Consider the following 18,083-nt stretch of genomic DNA (forward strand, 5'->3'; position numbering starts at 1 on the left):
AACAATATAATGAAGCAACGTACGGCTCCCGGCGTGAAACGTAACGTTTTGGCCAAACGGAATTTCCTTGACGACACACAATTCTGATGAAGAGTTGTCATCAGTGCCTAGCTGTTCTGGTCAGTCTGCGGCTCACGGTCAGCTACTCGGCCACGGAATCACTTTCCGGCTCGATAGACATACGTGCAATATTGTGCTACTAAAGCTTTTGGCCGAACGGCTGGTGCATTACTTTCTTTATGTACGTACAGTTCTAAGCAACGTGCGCAGTGTTTTGAACCAAGGAGGTGGAGAGGGTGAGCCGAGAAAATAATCCAATGACTTCCAAGCGCCTTAGGGTATCAAAATTACGTGCTTAGCTGCGGTTCTTGAGCAATATAGAGAATTCCTTAGATGGCTTTTTGATAATATCGGTGGGGCCACCCTTAGGCACAAACTGCTTCCTTACGAAACGCACTGCGGTTGTGCACGCCACGATGACTTTTCAAGGCCTAGGTAAGCTCATTTGTCGCATCTATTTAATTAGCAAACCAGCTGCTTGTGCATGTACTTCTATGTCAAGGATTACGCACTTTCCCAGGTTCTTCGCTTAGTGAAACTGTATTGAGGGCATGGAGCAACAAAGGGCTTCCGGTAACATTTGAAAATGCATTCTTGGTACGCACTTGCTCGCCTTACTTCTTTAACGCCTAGCTCGCGCCTGCGTCCGAAAAGAAAAGAAGTTCATTGCGCAACTGACCTAACACGCCTCGCAACTGAGAAGGAACAATCTAATTGCCACCTGTACAATACTCTCGGACCGAACTTAAGGAAATAGTGAAAGGCTAATCACCGCGCAGCAGCTTATGGTTGCGGCACAACGCGCTTTCTGAAGCATTCCGAGCCGGCAGCTCGCGGAACAGGAACAACGGCGGCGCAAATGTTTTGGTGGGGGTAGGGTTATGCATTTTCGGCAGGGAAGCAGCATAGCGCGATACGCTGCTCGAGCACTGCCGCCGACTACACGCCTCGTTCGTGAATATAATCGTCCACGCATGAGGTAAGGCGCCGAGCATGATGCGAAGCGTCGTCGGCGACGGGTGCTCAGGCGGGATCAGCGGCGGAGCGTGAAGAACCACGGTTTCCCAGGCCTAAGCGGCGCTTCCCTTGCCTCGCGGCGAGGTTCGACCACGGGGCCCCTTAAAAGGCCGAAACCGACGTGGCTGCCTCGACTCTTGCAAGTGCGCGCGCGAGTGCCTGTTGTGGTCCGGTCGGCGTACAGCGACGCTTTGCATTCGGATTTACCTTCGCAAGAAGATTTGTCTTCGGCTAATCTACGTCATGTCCAGCTGTGGCTACGTCACCTTCCTGGTGGGTATAACTGAACGTTTACGATGCAGCCTCGTGGTGATTTAGCGCTAACAATGATGCACCGGAAATGTTGTCGCAACCAGGCAAACGTCTCACTGGATTGAAAATGTCCATGTTTCGTCCATGTATGGTAATACTACACGTTTATTGCTAAAATGGGGCCACAACTCGAAGCGAGTGCCGGTTAGGGCTAGATCAGCTGCCATGTTAAAATACCACGTGGGATTCTACAGAGGTGTGATGGGGTAATACCAAGTTCTCCCAAAAGTTTGAGACGTCGGTGAAGAGGCTGATTACAATTGATGCAAGATACAGAGAACATTATTATTATGATTAAATTATTATTATTATTATTATTATTATTATTATTATTTTGTTTTTGTTTGCGGACGTGCCGGCCAAGTCACGAAAGCCACTTCCTTGGCTTTGACGGGCCTGCCTTCTGATGTGCACATATTGTAAGATGGCAACAGTAAATATTATTATTATTATTATTATTATTATTATTATTATTATTATTATTATTATTATTATTATTATTATTATTATTATTATTATTATTGCAAAGATCATCGGCGAATGCCTTATGCGCTTGAAGCCTTCCTATATCCTGCGGCTCTGACGGCATCCCCTCCGCAATTTTGAAAGCTTACGGCAGTATATTTGGCCCAGTATTGACATGTATATTTAATAACTCTGAATACTTCAACTTTCCCTCGCATGTGGGAACTGCTCGTGTTTTTTCTGTATTTAAGCCTGGCTGTAAAACCGATGTCTCAAATTATCGCCCATTTTCTCTGCTCTGCGTTTGATCTTTGAGCTCGTTCTTCAGAGAATATTGTCTTTTAGTGTGAAGAACTCATTGATTCCGAATCAGCATGGATTCCCCACCGGCCGCTCCACTATTCGAAATCTCGCAACTTTCATGACACAGATCACCGCGCCGGTGCTTCAAAGGGAGCAAGTTGACACCTTTTATTGTGACCTCATCAAAGCCTTTGATGTGGTCAGCCACTGACTGCTTGTGATCAAGCTTGCGCACTTTGGTGTTGAATCGTCTATTGCAAATCTCTTACGGAGTTAAGTTATTGATAGATCATGTTATGTGAACTTCAATGGCTAAACGTCTTCTTACATGGCAACTAACGGCATCCTTCAAGGATCCGTATTAGAACCACTCCTTTTGTAGCGAGAGCTACATTGGCCGTATTCTCGCTGTTTCGCTGTGACCGGTGGCTGCACCGCGAGCTCAGCCGTTGCCTAGCAACCGTCGCAGCTGGCAGCGGCGCTCGCCGCGCCATCTGGCATGACGTTAGAGGAGCCGGTGAAACCGTGTTGCAACAACAGAGGAGGAGCCGGCGTTGCATCGTATATATAGAAAGGACAGCTCAGTGGGATTCGTCGGCAGATAGGGAAAGTGAGTCGGAGAGACTGAAAGAAGCCAGGCTTCGTCGTCGGAACGAAACCAAGAGGAGGCAGCGAGCCACGGAGCCGGAGGAAGAACGAGCCGCATATGCCTCGAGAAGCGTCGTAAATACGAAGCGGCCAGGCAAGTGATTCAGATGAGGATAGCACCCGAAACGTGTTCAAGTCACTGGACGACAACCCCCTTATCCTCCCATCTCACCGACCATCGGGCCGTCTTGGTGGCAATTGAGAAACAACAAGAGGATGACGTTCAATATAAATGCATTAAACTTTCAAAATGTCTAGTCTTTAATGTAACCATAACTTAACGAGAGGTAACAACCAAACCTAAACACTCAGTCGTACGAAGCTAAATGATAAAGATGTAACTGTACAGAGAACGAAGCTAAACAATAAGAATAACCGTACCTCTCGCTACGCACACCCAGGCATAACTGAATTGAGCCACAGCCAATTTTTAAATTTCTATTAATGACGTTCTTTCGGCCATTCGGAATTGTTCATTCCTCCTACATGCCGATGATATCAAGGTATTTAAGGCACTTCATACTGTTGATGACTGTCGCATCCTGCAGATTGACCTGTTTTCTTTTTATAAATGATGCACAAATAATAACCTCACCTTGAACGCTGCTAACACCAATGTCATGATTTTCACCCGCCCAACAGCAAGCATTTTTTTTATGCAGTTGTAATAGTACGTCGAGATCAATGATCTCGATGTACTTTTTGATACAAGCTTACACTTTTAAGCTCACACTAAACGCGTTGCAATGCGGGGTATGCACACTCTTGGCTCTGTTTGCTGACTATCGAGAGAATTCAATCCTCCTACACCGTTCCGCAAGTTGTACACTACAGTCTGTCTTCCTCAACTGGAATACGCGTTGGACGCCTGGAACGGCATTTGTAGATCCAACAGTGACATTATTGATCGGGTCCAGAAAAAGTTTCTAAGCATATATCATCACCGCGTTGCTAACACGAACGCTGGGCCTTGCTCTAGTGCTGTTGGATTATTGTCATTGCCCTTACTTCGCTGCCCACGTAATCGTTCTGACCTTCTGTTTCTTTTCATACTCCTTCACGGTATCCTCATGTGCACCGAACTTCTCAGTTGTGTCATGTTTCGTATTCAGCGCAAGATCTCCAGAGAACATCGCCCTTTCCATGTTCCTGCCTGTACATCATCAACACTCAACCGTCCACAGAATACAGAGCCTTTATAACGGTCACTTTCATGACCTTGATATTGTTCACAATTCGCTCTCATTCTGCTGTTCCGAGCTTTGCGTTGTTGTGTCATAGTTTCACACATTGTTCGATTGCCCTTCTCTTCCTTTTCTTATATATTCATTTTGCGCCTTGTTGCATGTAAACCCGTCTTTTCAAGATTGTTATTTTTATTCACTGTTTCGTTTTACTAATAGTCCGTGTTGTTCTTTATTTGTTTTTTATGTATGCATGCGCTAGAACTTAGACCTCATGGTTCTTCCTGGGCACGATAACTGATTGATTGATTAATAATATTACATAACAAAACTGCAATTCGTTTGCAGTTTTTTTTTTTCAATGTATGCGTGCACCAGCACTCGGAACTTAGGGCTGTTCCTGGGCACAGTAAATAAATAAATGATTGATTGATTGATTATTACACAATATATCCAATGTCTACTAAAGCCGGCAACAAAACGTTCGGGCAGGCCCCATCTCACAATGAATGTCGACTTTAATGCGATTAGCATTGAAGCAATGTCGTGACACAACGCACTGCCACCGCCGAAACTATAGTCGGGTACAACTTAAGAAGGCAGGAGTGGCCCCGCCTAGATGACCGAAGTAGCGGCAGCCGATTTCCTCCGCGACTAAAGAAATAGTCCCGCTGACGCGACTCGGCCCAGTTCGAAGCGCGGCTGCCATGTTCTCCGTCGGCGGGGTCACCGGCTGTCCGGCTCATGACTTGAGTTTAGAATACGCATGCATTGGTGGAGCCTCGTGTGCATCCGTGTTCGAGGGGCATGGGCCGCTGCCTTCTAAAGTTGTACCCGACTATATTCATGTATGACACATGAAAAGTAGCGGGGCCGATCCTCTCTACACTCTCTATGAGCAGATCCTCTCCCGCGCTTCCATGAAGGCAATGATGATGATGATGATTATTATTGGCAACTCCTTTGAAACAGGGCGGCGACAAATAGTCACGTAGTCAACTTGATGTAATCATGTTTTACTAAATCTATCGCAGTCTAGTATCTTCCCTATCTAATCTCGATCTTTATTTTCGCCATTATATTAAACCTCTATCTCGATTTTGTACTGTTACCTACGCTTGAAACGACTAATGTTCTATCAGTATCTTCCTAGCCACGGGGTTGCAATACCCCGTGGCGACAATCAACAATCAAGAAGTACTCCGCAAGTCCTTACACGAGCAAATAATGGTGGCGCCTGTTCCGCGTAACATGCACCAGGAATATCACTTGGGCAGGAGAAAAGCAGGAGCGATAACAATAGAAAGGAGATACGGCACTCTCTCCACTGCTCGCTGGACAGATGCGGCCATGTGCCCGAATGGAGAGGGCATGGTAATCAGCGTGGCTGGACACAGACAGTAAGAACTGGTATCCGCCTCCGTTCGTACGCAGAACGTCGCCGCAGCCGAACAGGCCGCTATTGCCCTCGCCATCTCGGCATCGAGACAAAACGAAGAACTATATATTCTTACAGACTGTCAATCAGCATGTAGAGCCTACGCGAACGGCCATCTACACAAAATCGCATGCGATATTCTACATCGCCTCAACGAAATACCCCGCACCACGATAATTTGGACACCGGGACATGAAGGCGTCAGCGGAAACCATCGTGCACACACGATAGCCCGAGGTCACTGCAACCGGGCACTGCAAGAGACGCCAGAAGACCCATGTCCAGACACACTACAAACTTACTACGATATACTGCAGCACTACCGCCTTTCGAGAAGAACGATGCCGCCACCCCACCCATCCCTCACCAGAGCTGAAGCCACGACCTGGAGGCAACTCCAGACCAACACCTATCCTCACCTCACGCTCCTTCACGCGATGTACCCCACCCTTTATCAGCCCCTTTGTCCTTTCTGTACAGAGCGAGCTACCCTCTACCACACCACATGGGCATGCCAAAATATCCCCAATAACTCCCCAAATCGAAACGCAACGCACGAGCAGTGGGAGATGGTGCTGACCAGCTCGGCACTGGAGGATCAGCGAAAGCTTATCGCCAGAGCCGAAGTGCTGCCACCGCCGCTGGGGCCCTGGACTGAAGGCTCCACCCACCACGGAGATCGACGCTTCTCCGTGCCTCATCAAAATAAAGTTTTGTCTCTCTCTCTCTCTCCTAGCTTTCCTTGCACCAATGCTGTAAACGTCTCTCACTTATCTCAACAGCAGACCGGTTAATGCTTACATTTGCTTTGAATCCTAACGCTTCTGGAAGGTGGATGTTCCCTAAGGGTCTCGCTCAGTGAATATCTTCGCATTAAATTACCATGTGCCGAGTCATTTACAGCCGTTTATTGCAGCGCACAAATTCCTCATTCTGTGGCGCATACTTGCTATGGTATATTTTAGTCCTCAGGAAGCCAGTTTGCGCTTCATATATCAGAGCACTGCGCTTTTTGTTATCATATAATTTTTCCCTCCTGATTTCTTTCTTGCCATTTTGGTAAGTCTCCATGCAACTTTTGTTTGTATCTTTTGCATCTAATCTGCCATCTCTGTTTTTCTCTATTTCTTTTTGATTACTCCTGGTTGTATATTTACACTTTCAGGACATGGTTGCCACCTTTCCTGATCTCTTTCACCATTCCGTGTCCATGCCTATGAGAAACAGATATTTATGCACTTTAGCCGGCCATTTCTTTTCAGTGCATGTTACTTAGTCGTTCTTCAAAACTAATTTTTCACTACGCTTCGCTGACTTCAAAAGTAGCCAAGAAGCTTCTATTGTGGTTTCACCGTGGACCTTCCCTCTGGACACGCCTCTCCATCTAAGCGCCACCACCGCGATGTGCGCCCGAAGTCGTTTGCGGGGCCTAGGAAATTGCACTGTCATGCGCGCAGGCGCGTATGAGCCGTGTACTGCAGCCACTCTTCTATCTCGCACTTCCCTATTGGAGTTACTGTATAGACTCGTCGTTTAGGGAGCCAGAGTTGCACCACGGTTTTACGCGCGTCGCGCCTCCTCCAAGTGATTCTAGTGTCGCTATTCGCCGAGCCTCATGACATGGTCAAAAAGGGGCTCAACTGTGTAATAATAATAATAAAAAAAACGAAATGCAAAAGAAAACAAAGGCGCTGCTGACACTGCCGCATGATCGCGGCTCCTGCATGTATAGGGAATGGCTTTCCCGCATAACTTTGGAGCCCAAGATGGCGTACCTTGTCCCAACTTTGGCTCCCTAAAGGGAGCTTATACAGTAACCCCATTCCTATTAGGGTGTCTCGATGCAACGCTTCTCCGTACAGGGTGGTGACACGTCTGCTTGAGCCGCCACATTGTGTCGCACACGTAAAGGCGCGCCATGACGGACAGCGAGAACTTTGGTTCTGCGCTCGCTGACAGCGTAAAAATGTCTGATTTTCGCAGTTTGTACGATTACGTGCATTGAAATATTTACATCTCACCTGAAAAACGGAGGTTGGACTTTTACAGAATAACAATACTATAGAATAAGTTTCCACACCAGCAGATAACCAGTCGTTGCTGCCGCGCTTTCGCTTACGCTAACAAATTTGCTTTGAAACACAAAGTTGACGCATGTGGTGTGCACTAAGGTCTTAGCGGTTGTCATTCAAAAACACTGACGCAACTTTTGACCGGAGAGCTTTGGCTGCGTCATGCCGAGCAAAGATATAGGGCAAAACAGTGTGAATAAATACGGCTGCGTTATATCTGAAGGAACGTTATTCATCGAGGTACAAATCGTGCGTGTGAAAGGTACGAATGATAACAAACGCATGGTCGGACCCAGTCTAACATTAGCAGAGATAGACTATGCGAGTGTCAAAAAGCAAGCTTGAGGTGGCGGTTTCGATCACGGCCACCGCTGCCGAATTTCAAAAGGGGCACAATGCAGCACCGCTAGTGCACATAGATTTTGGTGCATGTTAAAGAACCCCAGGTGGTCAAAATTATTTCGGAGTCCCTCACTAAGCATAATAATTAGATCGCGCATTTGGCTCGTGAAAATACAGAATTTATTCTTTTTATAGGTGAAAAGCAAGAACACTATATATATATATATATATATATATATATATACATAGTGCCCAAATATTTTGCTGAAATACACATTTGCCTTAGTTCAGCTCTGCAACGACCCATGATGAGCACAGCAATTTCTGAAATAGAAACTTAGTGAGACATCACTGAAAGAAAGGTAATTTTTATTGCCAAAATATGCGGGGTGATTATTTTTAGGTTCTCCAGAATTTTTAACATTCGCCTGTTGCAGATAACAGAGTTCTAGTCATTGAGATGGATTACTCAGATATCGGACACTACTTACACGAGAAATCAAAACACATATTCGAATAACTAAAAACATCACTAATTCACTTAATAATTATTTACCTTACGACACATATTGCAAGTTACGAATTGTAGATGGTGAGTTTGCAAAGCCACTTGGAATGAATTTCCAGAATGACGCCAGTTCGAAAAGGTGCGCCATCAAATTCGCCGTAAAAATGCACTGTTCAACTTTTTAAACAAAATGCTCTTGTGTACGTATTTTGTTTGAGCATAAGTTTTTCTTTTGAGCATATATGTCGCCTTGAAGAAGACAAGCCCACTTGTCGAAACGTTGGCTACTGCTCTCACCTTGTTCTCGTGTTGCTCATCTTTCATGCATTGAATCCCAAAAGTAACTGGAACGCCCATGTATTTCTTACCACACTCTGCAAAGGAACTGATGTCGTCCCGGGGATTCATTTCAATTTTCATTTTCTTATCACCGGCTACAATTCGTAAATTGCAATATGTGCCGTAAAGTAAGTAATTATGAAGTTATTTAGCGAATGTTTGCTCATTTTTGAACACGTGTTTCGTTTGTCATGCTATCATTGTCCGCCTCTTAGGATAATCCAGCTCAAAGACAAGAAGTACGCTATCGGCCGCAGGCTATTTTTTTTAAATTTCGGAACACTTAGAAATGGTCACACCGTGTAGCTGTCAGTTGAGTAAAATGCGATGAAGACAACCCGAAAAACGAAATGTAGTTCAAAGCTGTTAACCAACACGTTCAGGCTGGATGAAACCACAGGACGCCATGCAAACAAACTCGAGAGCATTGACAGAGCAAAGCTCAAGTTTACATGCTTATTACAAACATAAAAACAGATTAGCTCAAGTTTACACCTGCGGCGGTTTTACTTCCATATTGCATCTCCCTCGTTACATCTGGCTGGTACAATCAGTGCAAGTATAAATGCTGAGCCGCAACAAGACAAAACTCTCCAACACGCATTTTCCTGACATTTGGATGCTCAGTGAATGTGATTGTTGGAAATGACACATTAAGATTGAGCAGGCTTCTCATCATCTTGATTAAATGATTTACACGGAAAACGCCGAGTGCATCAAAAAATTTCCTGAAGACCGCTTCACACGACGACAAATTCAAACATCATGGCTTAGATTAACAAGGTTCGTGTCGACCTATTGCTGCGTTCTGGTTCGTGGGAAAATATAGACATGGGTGTCGTTTCTCCGTTGAGCTGGTGCACAAAGGTGCGCATCGAACTAGCTTGACGGTGTATTTACAGCGATAAAATTGCCGAGCACCTTTCATCTCACGTCGCGAGCCCGAGAAGTCAACTTAGTCGACACGTGCGCCGCATCATTGTAATAACAAAGACCAGGCAACGCGACCGCGCTGCACTGGAAGCACGCACACGTACGGCCGCTTCAACAGCTCCCGACAAAATATGGCGGAGGCGCAGCGCGAGCCTGGGGACGTATTCTGAAACATTCTACTTCGGCGATAGTTTGCCTAGGCGACAATTTCGCATACAGGCGCGCGCTTATTGGCTGTTTTAGCAAAATTGGATGAGCTGATCGGCTGGTTGAGCCCGACGTCATTCAATTTTGTTCAACCAGCCAATCAGCGCGCACCTGAAAGCGAAAGGCTACCTATCGTCGAAGTGGAACGTTTCAGAATACGTCCCTGCCCCTGCAGTGGGCTTTGTACATTGCTTACTGTAAATAAAATACTTACTTACCTACCATTTGCGGCGGGAGGCGGCGCTGACATCGAGGCACCCTATTCCCTATAGGTATGTCGTGCCATCTAACGGAGCCAACACGAAGCCAGCACGTGGCTTCCGAAATGCGAGGCACGTTAGTGCGTGCGAACGCTGAGAAATGCGTCAATTATGAGGTGTGCAATGCACCTGGGCTCCTCTCTCGCACTTCTCTCTTGACACGCTGAGCCCTCTGGTGGTACTGGTTAGGAATCAGCGTGTGACCTCTGAGATGTGTGGTGCGACGGTGGTGCGCCTATTTCACTTATCCGACATATTTCCTACATATTTTCGTTTCACAATTGGCCCCTATACCAAATTTCAGTTCGATTCGTTTTAGCCTGCCATAAGCTTTGATGGTGCACGTTCCCATCACGTTTGTTTACATTGTTTTTTAAACGGAGGGTTCAAAAACTTGCCTCACACGGGGCGCGATTCGACGGTGGCAATACGTTGTGTCGCAACGTTTCTTCAAAGCTAATCCCAGCGTCCGACAGTAGTTGTGAGATGGGTTCTGCCCTGAGTTCTTTTTCTTTTTTTTTCCTTTTTGATCACATCGCGTTTTACCGGCTCCATATTAGAGGTCTGCTTTACAATATTGCATGGTTGTAGTTGCAAGAGCTGAAGGCGTGGTCGAGCAACACAACCTGCATGAGAGCCCTGAAGCGGCCGTATGACCTTAGCGTCGGTGAAAACGCGTAGGATAGCGTCAATTATGAATCATCACTAAAAGTAGCTAGCAAACAGACCCCTAGTCCTACCGAAGGGTGCGAGAACTTGCTTATACAACTTCTCCGTCTTTAATGTACAAGTTGTTCAGATGCTTGTATTAATTAATTAAATATTAATTTATATACATACCCTCAGTTACAGAGGCATTATAGAGGGGAGTGCAGTAAAAACAAAACAAGCTATCAGCACTCGGCATCAGCACTCGGCATACAGAACCTGAGGACGACCGCGAAAATGTGCCTTGAGTGTCCATATAATTGTTATCGCAATACTCGCAAAAAATTAGGGTCAGTTCGCCATGCACGAAAGAAGGTCAAGGCGAAAACCTGCGCGCTTAAGCGACAGTTATTAAATTACCTGAAATTATCATTCGAATGCGTTGTTACTTCTTATTACTTCTTTTCTCCCACCAAAGGTCGTGGGTACGAGTGCCTTAATTGACGCTACTTTAATTACCTGTGGCCCAATTAACGACTAAAGTTCATGGCATTCGACTCCCACCAAAGGTCGTGGGTTCGAGTGCCTTAATTGACTCTATATTAGTTAACTGTGCTCCAATTACCTTCGCCTTAACACAAAAGGTTGTGGATTCGATTCCCACATAAGCTTGAGGGTACGACTCCCACCGAAGGTGTGGATTAGAGCGCCTGAAATAACTCTACCTTAATTAACTTTTCCTTTTTATTGGCATGATGAGCGGCATCAGAGCCAGCGTTGGGAGAAGACGACGATCGCGCGAGCAGTGGCACGAGCGCGTCTCTGCGCGAGACGAGCTCACGTGACTTTCTGCACCGCACGCCGCGTTTTCAAGGCCAACGTCTGATAAGGCATTTAAGGCGTTCGTCTTAAAACAAGAGCGACATCAGGCGTGTGGCACCCCTTCGCTATAAGGAAGAGAAAGAAACAACACATCACTTTTATTTACACAGCGTCCTCACAACAAAAAAGTCAAGCAGTGTTTCTCGAGATCGAGTGTAATCGGATATGGATGCAATATCAGCGGGAAGGTGTTTCCATTCGTTACACGTATGTGGAATAAACGAGTAAAAGATTAGTTTGTACGAGGATGAAAGACTCCAACCTTATGGCGTTGATAAATACGAGAAGAGTTATATGCGGAATTAGGAATGGGTTGGCTACGTAAAGATGATGATAATGCATTTTGTGAAATAAACACAAACGGAAAACCTTTCTCCGGAGTAATAGGGAAGGTGATAATAAACTTGCCTGCAATGATATAGCGCTGGCGATGTGATTATAGTTAGAAAGAATAAAACGCACGCCATTATTCTGAACTAGTTCGGAGGTCAGAATGGCTAGACTCCCAAAAAGACGCACCGTATTCTAGTTTAGAATGAACGAGGGTTTTGTAGAGAAGTATAGCTTAAGTTACACGGGAGATTTAATAATTAAATAAATTCTGAGCTTTTACCTGCCAAAAACCACGATTTGATTATGAGGCACGCCGTAGTGAGGGACTCGGGATTAATTTTGGCCACCTGGAGTTAATTAACGTCTACCCAATGCACGGTACACGGGCGTTTTTGCATTTCACCCCATCGAAATGCGGTCGCCGCTGCCGGGATTCGATCCCACGACCTCGTGCTCAGTATAGCGCAACACCATAGCAACTACGCTACCACGGTGGGTCGGGAGCTTTAATAAAGTTGCTTCCTACACATCCTAGCATGCGGTAAGCATTAGCTGTTATTATATCGGTATGACGCTTCTAATTCAAAGTTGAATTATTATTCAAACGAAAGTATCGAAATGACGACACGGAAACTAGCTGAAGATTGTTTAATAAATATGTAGCAGGAGTGCTTCGGCGGGATACATGCATGAGTTTGCACTTGTTAGTGCCTAATCCAAAAGTGCAGTGTCACTAGTCGCACTTTTTGTCTAGCGGGTTTTCTTTAACGCTCGGGAAAAAAAACTTTTATGTAGCAAGTGTTGAGCACCCGTCAAGTGACGGAGAAAGTTTGCATTGCCATTGCTGCAGTTCTTGCACGATGCAGTGTTGCAAGCCTTTATTTGCCTTTATTTTTTTCCCTAGATGCCTTGGGGCAAATCCAGCAGAATAAAAACAATATATTCTTTGTTGCTCACAGTGCGCCTTGGTAACAGTTGTTCTGCTGACAACTGCTGACGCCGGTTATGTCGGCGGTGGAGGCATTGGACTTGGCGGTGGAGGCTACGGTGGCGGGGGCTACGGCGGCGGAGGCTACGGAAAGGTACTTGATTGTCATCATGAACATATATATGTCCACCGATGGACAAAGGTATCTATTAGAAATGTTCAGTTAGCGCTGTCATGTATCAACTGTATGGATTATATGTCTTCACATTGGTTGACCTAATCCCACCACTTACTTCAACACCACGCTCAAGTGCTCTTCCTTGTGTCTGGAAAAATCCCGTTACGTTCACAACGGTCGCTCTCTTAAGCGCTTAAGACAAACAGAAAAGTACTGCTCACTGTCCAAATATCTTCAGGACACGGGTTAAGTGGCACTGGTGAAGAAGCTAAAGATACGTCCTTAAGGCCAACAGACCTTCAGCCAGTATAGGCAGTTGTAATGTTGATCACCTGAAAAACTCTCACAGTTCGTGTGGTAATAGACACTCCCTCCAATTATTTGAATTTTCTTTGCACTTTTGAACAGCCTTGAGATAGCAAAATTTTCCATCGAATTATCCCTTCCATGACGTGTGTGTCAAATAAGCAAGTCTGGGACCGAAGAACCGATGTAGCGGTTTATCGTGAACTTATTGTGCTAAGTGTTATTTGCTGTTACTAGAAAGCAGATACCACCATCAGGCCTCGCGAAGCTGAATGACGAAGTCCTTTGCACGAAGTCGTTTGGATGGGATTTGGTACAATGCAGGCTTCTGGCCTTAGTTGTTCACGCCTGAGATAAGTCATGGTCGAAGCCTGTGGACACTTTCACGCATTTCTGCTGGAGGGAAGCCAGTGGCAGTGGATACTGAACGCACGACCTCCTGCGGCGGAAGCAGGGCCCCCAGCTAGAGGGCCAAGGCTGCGCAGCGTGTACAGTGAAGGAGAAAATTACGCAGTCACGAGAAAGTGCTATGTCTAATGCATTATCCCGACCACTATGCCGTGGCGCGTTTTAGTCTGTCTTTAAACAAGAGGCTATGTGCAGGGTTGTGGTGTGTAATTGTCAGTATATTATTTGCCGCTGAAGTTCAGTTGGAGAGCCTGTGAACCGCTGTGCCTTTATACTTCTAGCTTCTCGCGCTGCTCAAAGAGGTGCTTGTGGATAGGTGATTGTGTAGCTGCGGAATTTAACTAGTGTTTTCGTTAACAGTAACGCTTCGCAGGAAACAAATGTGTACAATACGATTAAGTTTACATTTAACAATTTGGACAGCTCGCTGGCGTGTGTTGGGCCTACTGCGAAATTAAGGTCAAACGTAAGCGCAATGTCGCAAAAAAATACTTTTGGGTCCAACGCTGTGGTATAGTGGAACTTTGGCTGCGAAGGTGAATGACTGATTCTGTAAACAGTATTAAAGTACATTTAAGTTTTCACCGTTACTTCCTTATTTATTCTACGACACACAGTGACCTTGCAAACCCTCTATTGTGTACAAGCCCAACCATGTGTTATCAGCGCAGATGAGCACTCGTTGATACAAAATTGATCACATAACACGAGTGTTGGTTAGCTCTGGCCCAATGTCATGTGGCACCCATACTTCTCACAAAGAATGTGCAGTGCTCAAGACAAATTGACATTAAGAACCGAGCCTGTCTCTGTATTCTATCGCAGCTGTGGCAGCCGTACAGCTTCGGCTACCAAGTTCTGGACAAGTATGGCACCCAGCACCGCGAAGAGAAGAGCAACGGTCTGGGCAGCGTGAAAGGAAGCTACGGCTTCACGGACGCATGGGGTCGCTTCCGGCAGGTGCACTACGTCGCCGACAAGTATGGATTTCGAGCCAAGGTGCTGACAAATGAGCCTGGCACGTCAAACCAGCAGCCGGCAGCCGTGCGAATGTTGTCCAGCGGGGGCGGAGGTCACGGTCGTTAACTGGAAATGTTCGTTGTAGGCTCGTGTTGACGTAAACCACTTGAAGGTTGCCGGATGTGCAAACTTAGACTGAATGAAACTTGGCAAAACGATTGGAAATGGAAGTTCGTGCTGTGCATACATGATAGGGCTAAGAAAGAACCTAATTGTACTTGTATTCAGATCTGCCAGCCTGTGATTGATGGTTATGGTGATGATCAAAGTCATGACGATGATGATGATCTGGTGCACGAGTTAGCTGGTTTTATTAAGGATATATTTTGTGGAGAGTTGGAAATTTCTCAAGCGCACGTCTCGAGAGAAGTAGGTATTGCTAGGGGCAAATTATCGGCGGGCAGAGAGAGCAAGGTAAGAATATTGTTCGCGAAGGTGTTGGTATTGTATGAAAGGGTTGGACCTAACCATTGTAGTCGAATTCTGTTAGAGACATAAATTGAATAAAATACAGCGTTTAGTTTAATTTTTGTATTGACGCTAGCAGTGCCGAGCTAAATGTCGGGCGAGCAGTATATTTGTGCGGTTTCAGTTTAAGAGTATACTGAACGCCTGATGGTGATTGCGCCTTTGTGAGTTCACTTGTCACGCGATTTTATATAGCTGTCATGCAGTTTGTTCCGTACTAGCTATTTTGCAGTCATGTCATGTGACTACATGTATCGTCTTGTGGAGGCGGAAGCACTACATTTTACAACGAGGCAAGGAAATCAAGCTTATAGATGAGTGATGGATAATCTTGTAAGAAAGATCATAGGACGCTGACACGTCATATATTTAGTTTTTAACATAACGCTTCTTGCGTCTTACATCACCAACAGAAGCTAAAGCTACTTTCATGACGCCAATAAATACTAGCATACGCTGAACACAGCAGATAATATTCACACCAAAGCGGGCCATCTATGATACTATATACTTCAAACCATCTTGAAGGGCTTGAGTACTTGCAAAGCTCTGTCATCTTGTTGGATACACATGCGTGTTGTTGTGACGCCGTCATGACCACACCAGCCAACAGTTTGCTTTCTCAACAACAAGCTTTCACAATGCGTGTATTTTGTTGCGCAGGCAATAGAGGCCGTGGCGAAATATTGTGAGTGCGAACAAAGGGCTATCATGCTGCAACTATCGAATACATTGAGAATCGTCTTGGAGGCGTCGCACGTGTACAATAGATGGTGGCAGTCTTATTTTATGTCGGTTTTGTTGACATCGGTAGGCACATTGCGAATTGAGCAAATCTACATTTACTTAGGTTAAACTGTGATTTCAAGTTATCAGAAAGAATTTGGGCAAAGGTGTCACCAGTGCAGCAAGAACGCTGTTTGTATGCCTCGTGGCCTTAGCATGGTTTGTGGGACAAGTAAGAAACTTAGTATAGAAGCGAGCCCATTTTTCTGAAAGAGCAGTGAAAGGAACGGTTAATATATAGCTTCTATGTGTACTTCAATCAAGCCTGGAGCTCAGTAACTGGAAGTGATGTTTTTGAGATTTGTGATGAAGATTTTGAGCACAAAATGTTCCTGTTCCTTCACGTGAGTAAGAGGAGAACTGTATAAGTTTGACTTCTAGTATAAAAAAATAACAAAGCTGATTTACCGACCCTTATTATCAGTTAAGCTATCTTCTCAAGTGAGAGTGACGAGATGGAGAAAACACCCCTTGACTGACATGAACGAGAGCTTTGGCGCATATATACGCTTAAAGCCAACCTGAAGTGGAATCCCCCAAATACTATGTAGCGCCGGCATGCAAAGGAACTATGACCGTACCACTTAAACAATGTGACAAGCTATGGTCAATTGTGGGAAACCACCTACTCTAAAAATCTGTACTGCCAAAGAAAATAGATGACCGAGATAACGCTCGGAAATTTTCCTAAATTTGTGTGTAGCACTTCAGTGCAGGCAGCTAAGTTGTGGAACAGATTTAACTACATGAAGAAACTTTTTTAAATATTACCGGTGGAAAATAAATTAACAAATAGAAATAGTGGAAAGGCTTATTCCACAAGTTACCAGGAAAAGACCCGTAAACGTATAGCGCGCGGCTTGCAAGGACAAAAAAATAAGCTGGAGACGTTTCACAAGGCACTGCGTTTACTGCGCTTATGGACAACTAAAAAGATCAAAAAAGCAGTATTAGAAAGAAGACTCAAGAAGAAAGTGGATAGAATGGACGCCTAGACGAAAGGTCAACGAGTACACGTTTCAGAAGGTCGCGGAAACCGTTAATGAAGCTAGCAATCTTGTTTGGCTTCTGTTTCCGTTTCAGAATGAAGGCCGCCTTTCACTTGCATAATGAATAACAAACGCGGAGCGGAAGGGCTCAGTACTGCTGTGCGGCTAGAGGAAGCCACTTAGCCTTACAAAAGCTGTGGATGCTTCTGTTAACATGTTTGCATGTCAAGAAGAGCCGAGTGTCGTTTGACATTGCACTTACAGCGCTCTAAGGGACTATAAGGAAAACTAATTATAGCTTGCCTATCAACTAGAGGTCAAGGATAATCGTGTCGGTGGTATTACTGCGGGATTGTTCATCCTGCTATCTTTGTTCAAAAGATGTTCGAGATCGTTGTTCAAAATATACGACGTGGTACGTCATTTTGGGCGTATTTAATTCGGCAAACTTCATTTGCACATATCTCAGTTTTCTTGCGTGAGCTTTTTTTGAATTCCGCTCCCGATACTTATTTAGAAAAGATCAAACGTGCCGGGCTGATTGAAAAACGTGTACAATTTTATCAAGGAATATGAAAAGCCTGAACTACATTCGTCTTTTCGGCATGCTTGAGGTACTTTCCAGTTTCAACCTGACGAGAACATGATATTGTGCCATGCCTATTTCGTAATACTACTAGAGTAAACGTGTTTCAGGTTTTTCCTTTCCCCTCAAAGTTGTTATCAACAGCGCACATTTTGTACATATACAGTTACAAAACATCATTCGGGCTTTGTGTAAGACAATATGCTGTTGCAGGTAAAATTGAGAGGGTACATCGCACGAAAAAAAAAACAACAACAAAGCAGCAGTACTTTCCTGCATTGTTTGCAGTCACAAGCTTAGTCACTGCACATTCCCGCAGCCATGTCCAAGAGCAGTACTACTGTGCTTGTCAAGTTGACATTCGTTCCTCAACACTCTGGAAGCAAAACGCTGCAAGTTAGTGTATGGCTTCTACACTAAACCATACAAAATATCAACTCGATAATTTCGGGATGAATACCTG

General features: G+C 45.1%; 1 protein-coding gene across 1 annotated transcript; it reads left to right on the forward strand.

Annotated features, from left to right (window-relative positions):
- Window positions 1-1,320: 1,320 nt before the first annotated feature.
- On the forward strand, window positions 1,321-14,857 carry LOC119462254 (cuticle protein 10.9). The gene is made up of 3 exons (XM_037723598.1): window positions 1,321-1,350; window positions 12,911-13,033; window positions 14,597-14,857. Exons 1-3 carry the CDS (start codon window positions 1,321-1,323, stop codon window positions 14,855-14,857), a joined length of 414 nt encoding a protein of 137 aa, XP_037579526.1.
- Window positions 14,858-18,083: the final 3,226 nt, after the last annotated feature.

Source organism: Dermacentor silvarum, chromosome 8, assembly GCF_013339745.2.
Source record: "Dermacentor silvarum isolate Dsil-2018 chromosome 8, BIME_Dsil_1.4, whole genome shotgun sequence".
Taxonomy (NCBI): domain Eukaryota; kingdom Metazoa; phylum Arthropoda; class Arachnida; order Ixodida; family Ixodidae; genus Dermacentor; species Dermacentor silvarum.

Bases quoted from the DNA above. Each gene is read 5' to 3' on its own strand.
- LOC119462254 (XM_037723598.1), top strand. From the start codon at position 1,321: ATGTCCAGCTGTGGCTACGTCACCTTCCTG. The intron at 1,351-12,910 runs GTGGGTATAACT...TGTTGCTCACAG, and splicing joins GTGGCTACGTCACCTTCCTG to TGCGCCTTGGTAACAGTTGT. The intron at 13,034-14,596 runs GTACTTGATTGT...ATTCTATCGCAG, and splicing joins GCGGCGGAGGCTACGGAAAG to CTGTGGCAGCCGTACAGCTT.